This window comes from Ornithorhynchus anatinus, chromosome 17 (assembly GCF_004115215.2).
Source record: "Ornithorhynchus anatinus isolate Pmale09 chromosome 17, mOrnAna1.pri.v4, whole genome shotgun sequence".
In the NCBI taxonomy this organism is placed as follows: domain Eukaryota; kingdom Metazoa; phylum Chordata; class Mammalia; order Monotremata; family Ornithorhynchidae; genus Ornithorhynchus; species Ornithorhynchus anatinus.
Window position 1 is genome coordinate 1,440,789 of NC_041744.1, and position 12,876 is coordinate 1,453,664.

Genomic DNA, 12,876 nt, shown 5'->3' on the forward strand with positions numbered 1-12,876 from the left:
CAGGGGTGTTGGGTGATCCATCCCTAACCATAAATGACAGCTATGTAAATAGTGCTGTGGGACTGGGATGGGGGGGATGAATAAAGGGAACAAGTTAGGGTGACCCAGAAGGGAGGGGAAGAAAAGGAAAAGAGGGCTTAGTCAGGGAAGGGCTCTTGGAGGAGATGTGCCTTCAATATGGCTCAGAAGGCAGGGGAGAGTCATTGTCTGTTGGTTTAGAGTAAGGACCAGCAGTGTGAACATCCAGGGCCCAGCTGCGGGGGAAGGTTCGGACACTCCAAAAGCCCCGCACACAATGCTCTTCCCGAGACCGAGGACCTTAGGGGCCGCCATATTGAACGGATGTTTGTTTCTAGAGATCGAACAGTCATAAGATTTGGCTCTTTCAGGGCTCTGGACGGCCAGATGCTCTGCCAGGTTTGGAAATATTTATTTAATTTTTTCCCCAAAGGGATGAGAGTCTGCAGGCCAAGAGACAGTCTGGCTGATAGTTCGATCTTCTCCATGCTGGGCTCGTGCACAAACCAGGGCTGGGGGCAACAATTTCTAAGCACCTCCCCTAGGCTTGGTGCACCGGAACGGAAATACCAGCATGGCTGCCGGTTCAGAGTCACCTTCTCTGCCACTTCCTTCTCGATTTTTAAAAACGTACACATACGTTGTCAGGTTGCCAACGTTTAAATTGATATGGTTGGGTTTTGTTTTTTTAAGCGCTTAGTGCGTTTTCTCCAGGAAGGCCAAAAGGAAAAAAAAAAAAATCAATGAATAAGCAGGGTCACTTTAAGCAAATGCGTTTCCAAAAATGTCGCTAGAAGTTATTCTTGTCGGCTGTGCCGACAAGGTATTAGGGGTTGAAAAACTGCAAAAAACTGAAATACATTAGCCATAGCGATCTGGATGTGCCACCAGGATCACCCGGGCCCCGACAGTGCTTGGAGAGTACAGGGGTTCGGGGTGGGGCGGGGGGAGAGAAGATAGGGAGGCGGGCAGGAGCTGATCCTTGAGATGCGGGCCTCCTTTCCCAGCTGCCTCACGCTTGAAATTTCCTTCTTTTTCAGAAAACACCTACATTTGATCACTGGAGGGATTCCTGCAAAAGAGAGCCCAGAAGGGGTGCTGGGGAGGAGCCCGCTGGACTCTGAGCTCTCTGAGGGCAGGCAGGGGATGGCCCTCCGGGGTCACTGAGTGTTTGGCAGACAGCAGGCCCTCAGTCAACGCTGAAGGTTGAGCGGCTGACTGGTGGGGAGGGGTGGCCCGATTTAGGGTTGGAACCCTGAAGCCAGACGCTTTAGAAAAGAAGATGGCCCCTAGGCTGAGACAGTAATCTAGCCGGGATATTACGAGAGCCCGTAGCAGTAAGACAGCCGTTTGGGTGGAGAGGAAAGGGCGGATCTTGGCGATATTCTAAAGGTGAGACCGGCAGGTTTTGGTGACGGATTGGATGTGTGGGGTGAACGAGAGAGCCGAGTCGAAGATGACACCGAGGTTGCGGGCCTGAGAGACGGGAAGGATGGTCGTACCGTCCTCGGTCATAGGGAAGTCAGGAAGAGGACAGGATAGGATTATCGACTCGGATTACCACTCCCCAAACTGTGCTGGGGAAAGCCTTCTCAGTGTGGTGGGGGGTGGCCCAGGAACTCCTAATCTTCCTACCCAAACCCTGTCCTCCCTGCGACTTTCCCATCACTGTAGACAGCACGACCATCCTCCCTGTCTCACAAGCCTGTAACTTTGTCGTTATCCTCGTCTCCTCTCACCCATCAACCCACACAGTCAATCTATCACTAAATCCCGCTGGTTCGACCTTCACTACATCGCTAAAATCCATCCTTCTCCCTCCATCCAAACTGCACCCTTGCTAGTCCAAATACTCATCCTAGCCCTCCCTGATTATTCGGCCTCCTTGCTGACCCCTCTGCCTCCTGACTCTCCCCATTCCAGTCCCTACTGCACTCTATTGCCTGGATCATTTTTCTACAAAAACGTTCGGTCCACGTTTCCCTCAAGAAGCTCCAGTGATTGTCCAACCACCTCCGCATCACACAGAAACTCCTTATCATCAGCTTCAAAACACTCACTCCTCTCGTCCCCTTTCTACCTCACCTCACCGCTCTCGTTCATTCGGTTGCGTTTACTGAGCGCTTACTGGTGCAGAGCACTGTACTAAGCGGTTGGAAAGTACAATACAGCAATAGAGAGAAAATCCTTGCCCAGAAAGGGCTCCCAGTCTAGAGAGGGACAGACGTCGGTACAAATAAACAGGCATAAATAAATAGAATTAAAGATATACACATATATACCTAAGTGCTTTGGAGCGGGAGGTGGGAGAACTTACCCAGCCCGCACACTTTGCTTCTCTAATTCCAACCTACTCGCTGTACCTCGGTCTCGCCCAACTCTCCATCAACCTCTTGCTCACGTCCTGCCTCTGTCCTGGAATGCCTGCCCTCTTCATAACTGACAATGTCTCCTCTTCAAAAGTCTTATTGAAGGCCCATCTCCTCCAAGAGGCCTTCCCTAACTAAGCCCTCATTTCCTCTTCTCCCACTCCCTTCTGCATCACCCTTACTCCCTTTATTCACCGTCTCCCTCACCCCCAGCCCCAAAGCACTTACGTACAGATCTGCAATTTAATGTCTGTCTCCCCCTCTAGACCGCAAGCTCGTTGTAGTTAGGCAATGTGTCTGTTATATTCTTGTGTTGAACCCTCCCAAGCGTTTAGTACAGTGCCCTGCACAGAGTAAATGCTCAGTAAATATGATGGAATGGTTGATAGGAAGGGAAGCTTCGGCTTTATCATCCACAGGATGGTTGCTTGGGAGAATGGGGAAGCATTTTCCCAAAAGAAGTGGCTATAGAGACCACCCCAAATTCCAGCCCGCCTCTGTGAGGGAGCCGGGAAGCAGGCACGCACACTTCATACAACAGCGTAGCGTCCGCGGTCCTGTTGAGCTGGAAGGGTAGCCTAATATGACCCTTTTGGACACGCCGCCCGGATTTTCCAGAGTGAGCAGGAACAGAAGCCATCTCACCTCAGGCCTTGGGGAGGAGAAACAGGGTCGACGGAGGCCCGGGCACGTTTGGGAGGAATTTGTGGGATGGGATGGAATGAACATCAAGCTCTACCACGCTCCCCTCACCCATCCCAGGATACCCAGCTTTGAAGATTGGAAAGAGGGAAGGATTTCACAACGCGCTTTTCCATTCCTTGACAGAAGGCCCCCCGCTGACGGCTTCCCCGTGGGATCACGGTCCAGGGAGGTGGGGAGACCGGTCCTCCACCTCGAGATCCGGCGCTCTGTGAGGAGGAGAGGAGCAGGGGACTCACCTTCTTTGGCCAGGTACAGCTCTTTGAATTTTGCCCTCTTTTGGTTAAATTCTTGCTCAAGCTGCTGCTTGGTGCGTAAAAACTCAGCGTTGATTTTTTCCAATTCTTCCAGGCGTTGCTGGAGAGAAGCTTCAGGGGAGGGAAAGAGAGAGGAGGAGAGCGAGATAAAGCCGAGGGAAACACCTCTGTTGGTTAAAAGTCTCCGTCCCTGTCCCGCCACTAAGTCTACTCGAGGGTTGACGGGAGGCTCTGACCCTGGCTACGCCTCGCCCCTGACCCCAAATATGACCATCTTACTGGGAAAGAACCTGAGCTGTTTTCCCTGCTTCGCCTCCAAGCGGGGAGTCCCATTTCTCCAACAGGGATCTCTGCCGGAAGTGGCCCGAAGCGCTCAGCTAACGGGAACGTCCCCGGCTCCTTCGGGGGGTTTCCCAGCTCGTCCGCTCCCTGCGAACTGGGTTTTGGGAGGCGCCCAGCCCCCTGTCCTGCTGTCCGCCCTCCCCGCCGAAAGGCGTCATCAGGAAGCTTGCTCTCCCTGCGTTTTGGGTCTGGGCGCGACTACTGCTTGAACGACAACCATCCTGACCGGTCCCCAGCACTGACTGCCAGGCTGAGCCCTAGGGAGGGGAAGGCGAGGCCAGGATCTTCGGTCCTGCCCTCCAAGAGCTTACAGTCCTACAGGGGAGACTGCCCCAGCACAAGCCAGCCACGGGAAGGGACAGGAGGCGGAAGGAACAGGACTAGGGGGCAGGGGAAGGGAGGACCAGGGCCACCAGGAGGCATTCCTGGGGTTTGCCCCACTGAGGGAGAACCCAGCCCCTTGCCCTCCCACTTTGGAGTCCATTCGGACGGGGAGAAAGGGACACAACCCACAGCCGCGGGACACAGGCCCCATTTAGTCACTTGAGGGTTGGAAACCCCTCAACTAGACGAGAGTTGCGAGAAACGTGGAAGCAGAGGGCGAAAACCTGCAGCTGCCTCCTCGCTGCCAGCTGAAGCCCCCGGGGCCGGTTCTGAGCTAGAAAAAAAGACCATTTTCACCAAATAGAACGGTTTCTCCGAGCTGCCGTCCCCACAGTCCGGGTTCTCTGTTGTCTCGGAAGCCAAACCACGCCTCGTCTGCTGAAGACTTTGGACCCAATTACCGCCGCAAGCCGGGGGGAGCCGAAGAGAGGGAGGAAAACCGGACCTCACGCCCCGGGGCCCCTCCTGTCCCTCATCGGCCCCGGATCCCCGAAGAGCGAGATGCCGGCTCCGGCGCCGGAGGGATGCCGTGCCGGGAGGGCCGACCGCGCCACCGGAGCACCTCTGGCCCCGGGGGCAACCTTTGCCCTCCAACAGGCAGACGCTTCACCGGTGACATGGCAGTGAGAAGGTTCTAAGGTCCACGATCGGAGCCAATTTTGAATTTTAAAAACCGCAGTTGCCCTTTTCTGCCAATCCATTAAGTGCATCCCCCTGTGAGTTGCAGAAATTTCCCAGATTTTATATGCATATACATACGCAAAGACAAAGACAGAAAATCCACCTTCCCAGTGGTGAAAGTCCCTGTGGGTAGTCCCAGCTGTGCCACAGCAGAAGGGGCAGTGAACTGCTCAGAGCCCTCCCCGCAAGCCTGTCAGGGCCGGGCAGCGGCAGAGACCTGGTAACATCCACCCCCCACCCCACCCTGCCCGCCGGGGAGCTTTGCAGGTCCCACTTTTGCACGCCAGCACGCCGTAAGACGACGAGACTGAAAACATTTAAGTGGGGAATTTTCAGGCGTGCGGCAATGGGGGCTTCAGGGAGAGGGGCCCGGGCGATCCTCCTTTTATGCCGGTCGGTCCCGCGGGGGGTACCAGCGGAGGAGGTGACCCGGAGCGGGCTGCCCCCGGTTCCGACAGGGCCGGGCTGTTTCCAACTACGATTGTTCGGGGAGCCGTGGGCAGATTTAACCCCGGGTCACTTTAACCTCTTCCTCACCCAAAGGGAAGCAGACCGGCGGGGCTGGGGGGCCGCGTGGGCCGTAGTTCGGGCAAGGAAAGGATTAGGGCGGTTTCTTCCCTAACGGGGAGGGTGGTCCCGCCGAGCCACCTACAATGATCCCAGGTGGTATCGTTTCGCCTTGCGTTCTTTACTTCTTTATTTTAAGCACGGGCTACTTAAAATCTCACATCCCTTGCCCTTACCGCGAAGAGAATTTTTAAAGCCCCCAGGTACCCAACCCGCCACCCTGGCCCGAACGGTGACCACGAGGGCTGACCGGAGCCCAGTGCCAGCCTCGCTTCTCCAGAATAACCGTAAATATGGCATTTGTTAAGCGCTTATTATATATCAAGCACTATTCTGAGCGCTGGGGTAGATACAAGTTAATCAGATTGGACACAGTCGCTGTCCTACATGGGGCTCCATGATCTTACTCCCCATTTTACAGATGAGCTCACTGAGGCACAGAAAAGTGAGATGATATGTGGCAGAGCCAGGATTAGAGCGCATGTCCTCTGATTGCCAAGCCTCCGGGCTCTTTCCACCAGGCCATGCTGCTTCTCCATGGCAGGGAGAGGGGTGAAACACCACATCATCTGCTCCGACATGGGCCGACCCACTGGAAGAGCACTGAACCCTCAGCTATCCTGGCCGTGCCGGCCCCGACCCCGGGCCCGAGCGCTGACCTGTGTCTACCCTACGTCCAAGCATGGCTCTAGTCTATTAGCCTCGTGTCCCCTTACTGCGTGCATGTCCCCTTACTGCGTGCATGTAGTACATTAAAGGGGAAGAGGTGAGGAAAATACGTGATAAGAAAAACGGCCAGGGGTGGAAAGCCCCAGGTTCGCCCAGAGGCACACAACCTCCTTCCCCAAACTGGCCAGTCTGGTCCGAAAGGAAAAGAGGAGAAGGGGCGAGAACTCCATCGGCCAGGAAAGAAACCTGGGGACCCAGGTATCTGCTAAACCTGCTTCCAATATCTCCTTTGCAGATTTCTAACATCTCCTATAAATTGGGCAGCTCCATCCCAACACCCGACGTTCTGACGTACCAGGGCGAAGAAGTTGACTCCTTGGCCATTTAAAATTGCCACCAGGTAACCTTACCCTGTTCGAAATGGTATTTTCATTCTTTCAATCATTTGATCGTATTTAATGAGTCCTTACTGGGTGCAGAGCGCTGTACTAGGCGCCTGGGAGAGTACAATACCTCCATACACAGTCACATCCTCCTGCCCACAAGGAGCTTGGAGTCAAGAGGACAAACTTACCATCTAGAGGACTTGGTATTTGGTAAGCGCTTACTGGGTGCCAGGTGCCGGACTAAGCGCCGGGGTGGATATGAGACCATCAGGTTGGACACAGTCCACGTCCCCCGTGGGGTTCACAGTCTGCGTCCCTGTGGGTGGCTCGCGTTCCGTTTTCCACCGAGATGTCAAACTCGACGCTCGAGAACCCGACGCCCACGTGCGGACTGTCTGTCCGGCGGATCTTTGGGAAGGGGCGGAGCCTTGGAACTAAGCAAGCCCTAAAAGTTGGCTTCTTCCCGCTTCCGGTTCCCGGGACGTTGTATGTGTGGGGTTTCGCTGTGCACGACAGTGGTCCTGACAGGCATCTGGGCAAGCTTGGAGGAAGAGATGAGGTTCCAGACACCCCAAGAGGGCTACCTAAGGAAGAGAGCTGTGCCGCCTCTGCCCCCCCGTGTGGGGGGGAGAGACCCCCACGACCCAAAGGGAGCCGTCTAGACCGTTTCCCGCTGCCTCCGAACTGGTCAGTGGTCTAGGGGCCGGTGGTGCATCTGCATTGAGGACGGGCTCCCCGAGCCACGCCCGGCCCGATTTTCAGAAGGGAAGACAGTAAGAGGATGTGGGAAAGGGGCCGAAGAATCACACCTGCGAGTCCTTGAGAGAGAGACTCAGAGAGAGAGAGGTTGAAATGGCTTGCTTTCCCCTCTGCCTGCCGTTCCTTCGGAACATGCAGGCTCCCGTGGCCCTGTGTCTTCTGAGCCCTGCCTTGAGCTGAAGTTTGCAGGCGCCGGTCACGACCTCCTCGCTCTTCTCGGCACACTGCCGGCCTCTAATAGCTTCCAGGACCGACGTCTCGGGCTCGTCAGGGGCGGACAGGACTCCGGGGAACCGGTTTTCCAATCGACGGAGGCTTCCATGAAAGCCCGGAGAGTCGCCCGGAGGAGCTCGGTGTCGCGGCCCCCGGAGAAGCCCGGCTGGGGGCGGGGGCAGGAGCAGAGGGAGCGGCGTGCGGGGAGGGCCTCCCCCAGGCCTCGTGCCTCGCCACTGGCCCCGCTCACCCACTCCCCACCCCCGGCCCAGGGTCCACAACCCACTCGGCTCTTCTCCCAACATGCTTTCTGTTCGTTCGTCTCCCATCCTCACAAGAACCCAGGAGGGAAGGGGCACCGATCCTCTTCTTCCCAAGATGGAATCTAGGGCCCAGAGAGGGTCGGTAACGCGCACCAGGTCACATAGCAGGCCAGAGCCGCGGCTCACACCCAGAACTCCTGGCTCCCAGCCTCGTGTTCTCTCCACCAGGCCACGCGGCTTCTCCCACAGCTCCTTGTTCCCGCTGTGGCGCCTCTCGTCACTCACTTTCACTCAGTTGCCAATCATGACCTATGTCCCTGCTAGCCTGCCATCTGGATTTTTGTTATTGTTTTGTTTTTATATTTGCTAAGCGCTTACCACTTGCACGGCACTGTACTAAGCACCGGGGTAGATATAAGTTCGTCAGGTTGGTCAGAGTTCACGTCCCACTTGCGGCTCACAGTGTTAACCCCCCTTTTAAAGAGGAGGTAACTGAGGCCCAGTGAGGTGACGTGTCCGAGGTCACCCAGCAGACAAACGGCGGGGCTGGGATTAGAACCCAGGTCCTCTGACTCCCAAGATCGGGCTCTAGCTGGTGAGCAGCCTGGGGTTTCTTTATTTTTTTCCAACCTGATCGCTCCCTCTCCCCACACTCAAAACACCTCCTTAACACCCACAGAGCTATCTAGCCGGCCTTCGTTTCCAAGAGGAGGCCGCCCTTCAGCAGTTTTATCAGACGCAACCGACTTGCCCGTGGAAGACAAAACTTTTCTCCCCACTGGACACTCGCCGTGTACGGGAAACAGAAATGAGCGAACCTGAAGCTGGTAAAATGAACCACTGGCAGAATTTACTAAGACGCTGCCTGTTCTGGCTCCAAGCTGTCACCCAAGCCACTGGAAAATAGTAAGTGTTACTATATAATACTATATTATATGCTGATGATGATGTTGGTATTTGTTAAGCGCTTACCATGTGCCGAGCACTGTTCTAAGCGCTGGGTTAGACGCAGGGGAATCAGGTTGTCCCACGTGGGGCTCACAGCCTTAATCCCCATTTTACAGATGAGGTAACCGAGGCACCGAGAAGTTAAGTGACTCGCTCACAGTCACACAGCTGACAAGTGGCCGATCCGGCGTTCGAACCCATGACCTCTGACTCCAAAGCCCGTGCTCTTTCCACTGAGCCACGCTGCCAAGCGCTGTTCTTAGAGCTGGGGTAGATACAGCCCGTGGGCCGGAGAGGAGGATGGGGTGGGGAGGGGAAGTGTTTCTCTCCAGGGGAAAGACGAGAGCCCATCCCAAGGCTCATAATCACCCCCGAGGGGCAACATCTAAAACACAAGCCAAGGCCACCGGATTCAAAGCAGCTGTAAGCCCGGGAGCCCAGGGCCTCTGGACAGGGAAAAGGCCAGGGATCCCCAGCCGGAGCTGGCCAGAGAAACGATGAGGGGGTGGGCTGGAATCCTCGGCATGTGCACAAAACCCTCTTCATCGCTGGTTTCTCTCCTGGGGCCAGTTCTCCCTGGAATCAAACATTCGGGACCTCCACGTCAGGCCGTCCCAATCGACGGTGCTCGCTGAGGGCCCGAGGACGGAGCCCCGGACCAGGGGTCTTGGGGAAACTTTCCAAAGATGAGACAGACGCGATCCCTGCCCTTGGCGGGCCTACTGTCTAACGGGGGAGGAGGCGGAAAGAAACTGACAGGCCGTAGCTAAGAGGGCGGGAACACGTATGCGCACTGGGTTTCCGCCAGTGAAAAACATCATAACTAAACAGCTCGGTCCAAGGGGACTGAGGTGGCCGATGGGATAAGATGGATATCCAGAAAGGTGATGGATTCAAAAGGCAGCGTGGTCTAACGGGCAGAGCAACCCGTGTCCAACCCGATAAACTTCTATCTCCCCAGAGCTTAGTACGGAGCCTGGTGCACAGTGAGCACTTAATAAATAGGACCTGGGCTCTAGTCCCGGCTCCGCCACTTGTCTGATGTGTGTCCCTGGGCAAGTCACTTTACTTCTCTGTGCCACAGTTGCCTCATCTGTAAAATAATAATAAAATAATAATAATGTTGGTATCTGTTAAGCGCCTACTATGTGCAGAGCACTGTTCTAAGCGCCGGGGTCGATCCAGGGTCGTCAGGTTGTCCCACGTGAGGCTCACAGTCTTCATCCCCATTTTACAGATGAGGTCACTGAGGCAGAGAGAAGTTAAGTGACTTGCCCTCGGTCACACAGCCGACAAGTGGCAGAGTCGGGATTCGAACCCATGACCTCTGACTCCCAAGCCCGGGCTCTTTCCACTGAGCCGCGCTGTAAAATGGGGATTAAGACTGTGAGCCCCACGTGGGACAGGAACCGTGTCCAACCTGATGATCCTGTATCTACCCCAGTGCTTAGTTCAGTGCCTGGTACAAAGAACGTGTTTAACAAATACCATTTAAAAAAAAAAAAAAAAAAGACTCAGGAAAGGCCTGAGCAGCAGCTTGGCCTAGTGGACAGAGCCTGGGCCTCGGAGTCTGAGGTCCTGGGTTCTAATCCTGGCTCCGTTATCTGTCTTCTGGGTGACCTTGGGTAAATCACTTCTGGCCGCAGTTACCTCAACTGTAAAATGGGGATTAATGCCGTGAGCCCTATGTGGGTTGTGTCCCACCTGACTAGCTTACGTCTACCCCAGAGAGTAGCACAGTGCGTGGCACAGAGTAAGCGCTTAACAAATAACATTAAACACACACAGACACAAGAGGCCTCCAGGAGGGAGGTGATGATTAAGGAAAGCTCTAAAGAAGGGAAGGGGGTACGGTTTGGCAAGACGTGGTCGGGAAAGGAAGACTGCTGGCGAGATGTGAGCAGAGGGAGAAGCGAGGCCGAAAGGATCGGGGAGGTCCGTGTTAGTGTGAAGGCCTCGGCTTTAAAACGAGAACCTATCGGAGCTACCCGAAACCCGGTTATTGTCCACCGACGGATGACAAAGTGGTCTCACATCCTACTTCCCACCAGGCCCGGACAATCATTTCATACAGGAAGCGATTCCGAGCAGCTGAAACAGCAGAAAGATTATCCGCTGCGACCAGCGGGGTTACGCAAACGCATTGACAATGGAACTGGGTAGACTACATTTCCCCGGGAATTGATGACGAGAGACCTGGACATTCCTGCCTCACCCGCCGGACGTCCCCAAAGTTTCTCCCCGCGTTCGTCGTTAACGATTCCGGGGAAAGCAGGCGGCAGCGGCCGCCCTCCCACCTCTCCTCACCCCCGTGCACAAAGGGGCGGTTTGAAAACCGAGAAATATGATAATCCAGGCTTGGCGGAGAGAGATTTTGGGGGTCTCGACACCACAGGCGGACAGAGATGCGTTCGCGAAAGCAATTATATCTTCCCCTCTTCGAGCCCACAGCCGGTGCCCTTTTACATACGGTTCCTGGGAGGACCCGAGGGGCCTGAAGCTCTGCATAAAAGATGGGAAGAGAAAGGAATAGCCCTTGTTCCTCGGAAAGAAACCGGGCCCTCCGAGCCTTCTGCTCCGAAGAAAGCCGTTCCAGAATCGACGACGCGACACGAAGGATAGTTTTTTTTTCCTCTGTGGGGTTTCCGTGCTTACTATGTGCCAGGCACCGTACTAAGTGCTGGAGTACATCCAAGCTAATCAAGTTGGACGCAGTCCCCGTCCCACACGGTGTTCACAATCTTAATCTCCATTTTCCAGATGAGGTAACTGAGGCCCAGAGAAGTGACTTGGCCAAGGTCACACAGCAGCCAAGTGGCGGAGCCGGAACTGGAACCCGGGTCCTTCCGACTCCCAAGCCTGGGCTCTAGCCACTAGGCCACGCTGCTTCTCTCTCGCCCTGGGGCTCTGGCCGGCGATGGGTCCGGCGGAGGGAAGGCCTTGCCCGCTGCCCGTGTTGGAGGATGCAGTGAGTGTCCCGGAGGCAGAAGTGACAACGCGAGGCCGTGAGCTCGCTCCGGGCCGGACTCTCCCAAGCGCTTAATACAGTGCTCTACACACAGTGAGTGCTCAATACCATCGATTGACTGATTGAAACATTTCCCAACCCGACAAACTTCGGGCATCATCACGGTCCCGCAAGCAGCCATTAGAGAATTTCGGGGCGCGCTCTAGAGGTCCACGCCCAAGAAAACACGCGAGAAGCGGTGCAATCTAGCGGCTAGAGCCCGGGCCTGGGAGTCAGAAGGACCTGGGTTCTTTTTCCGGCATTGCCGTTTGTCTGCTGTGTGACCCTGGGCAAGTCACTTCACTTCTCTGAGCCTCAGTTATCTCATCTGTAAAATGGGGGTGAAGGCTGTGAGCCCATGGGGGAACTGTGTCCACCCTGATTAGCTTTTATCTACCCCAGCGCTTAGTATGGTGCCTGGCACATAGTGAGCACTTAATACCACAATTATTGTTATGTGCTTAATACAGTAAGTGCTTAATAAATACTCTCGACTGATGTAACCTGTCAGGCAGGTGCAGTTTAAATGTGCTCAAATCTCAAGGCGGGAAGAGTGGTGGAAATAATGACCAGGCGTGGCTTGGTGCCAGGGACGGGGGACGCTGCTCTGTCTCCACCAGTTCCTTCAGGGTTTGCCCTCTAGGCCAGAACCTCGTCTCCCTCATTCGTCTTTCCTCCCTGTCATTCATTCATTCATTCATTCATTCAATAGTATTTATTGAGCGCTTACTATGTGCAGAGCACTGTACTAAGCGCTTGGAATGAACAAGTCGGCAGCAGATAGAGACAGTCCCTGCCGTCTGACGGGCTTACGGTCTAATCGGGGGAGACGGACAGACGAGAACAATGGCGATGAATAGAGTCAAGGGGAAGAAAGGCAACTGAAGACTGTAAGCTTCTTGAGGGCAACTGCCTACTGCATTCTGCTCGCCCAAGCACCCAGCACGGCACTCTGTTCACAGTAAGAGCTCAGTCAATATCATTGATTGACACGGAGACACCGCCTTCTCTCCAGCCCCGCCAGCCAAACCCACGGCCCCGTGGGTTCCACCATCCAGGAATGCTACGCGAGGCTGGGCGGGCTGCCGGGGAGTCCCGACGGGGATTTTGAATGAAAACTCTCGTTTTGCAGATGAATGACCGCGAGAGCACCGGGAGACAGGGACCAAGCCAAAAACCACATGTGGATCAAGGTCCGAGGTGGGGGTGGATCAAGAAGGGCTTACGTGGTTTCACTGCGGAGACGTTCGTGTCGGATGACTGGCGGCAAAGCTTCGGATGCTCATCACTGGGCCCTCCACATGCCCTGCT

General features: G+C 55.2%; 1 protein-coding gene across 1 annotated transcript in view; it reads right to left on the reverse strand.

Annotated features, from left to right (window-relative positions):
• The window catches only part of RABEP1 (rabaptin, RAB GTPase binding effector protein 1), a 37,565-nt gene that overhangs the window by 13,725 nt on the left and 10,964 nt on the right, over positions 1–12,876 (reverse strand). Inside the window, exon 2 of the mRNA XM_029082399.1 lies at positions 3,329–3,457. Coding sequence (XP_028938232.1) covers positions 3,329–3,457 — 129 coding nt within the window. The remainder of the gene's footprint in view (positions 1–3,328; positions 3,458–12,876) is intronic.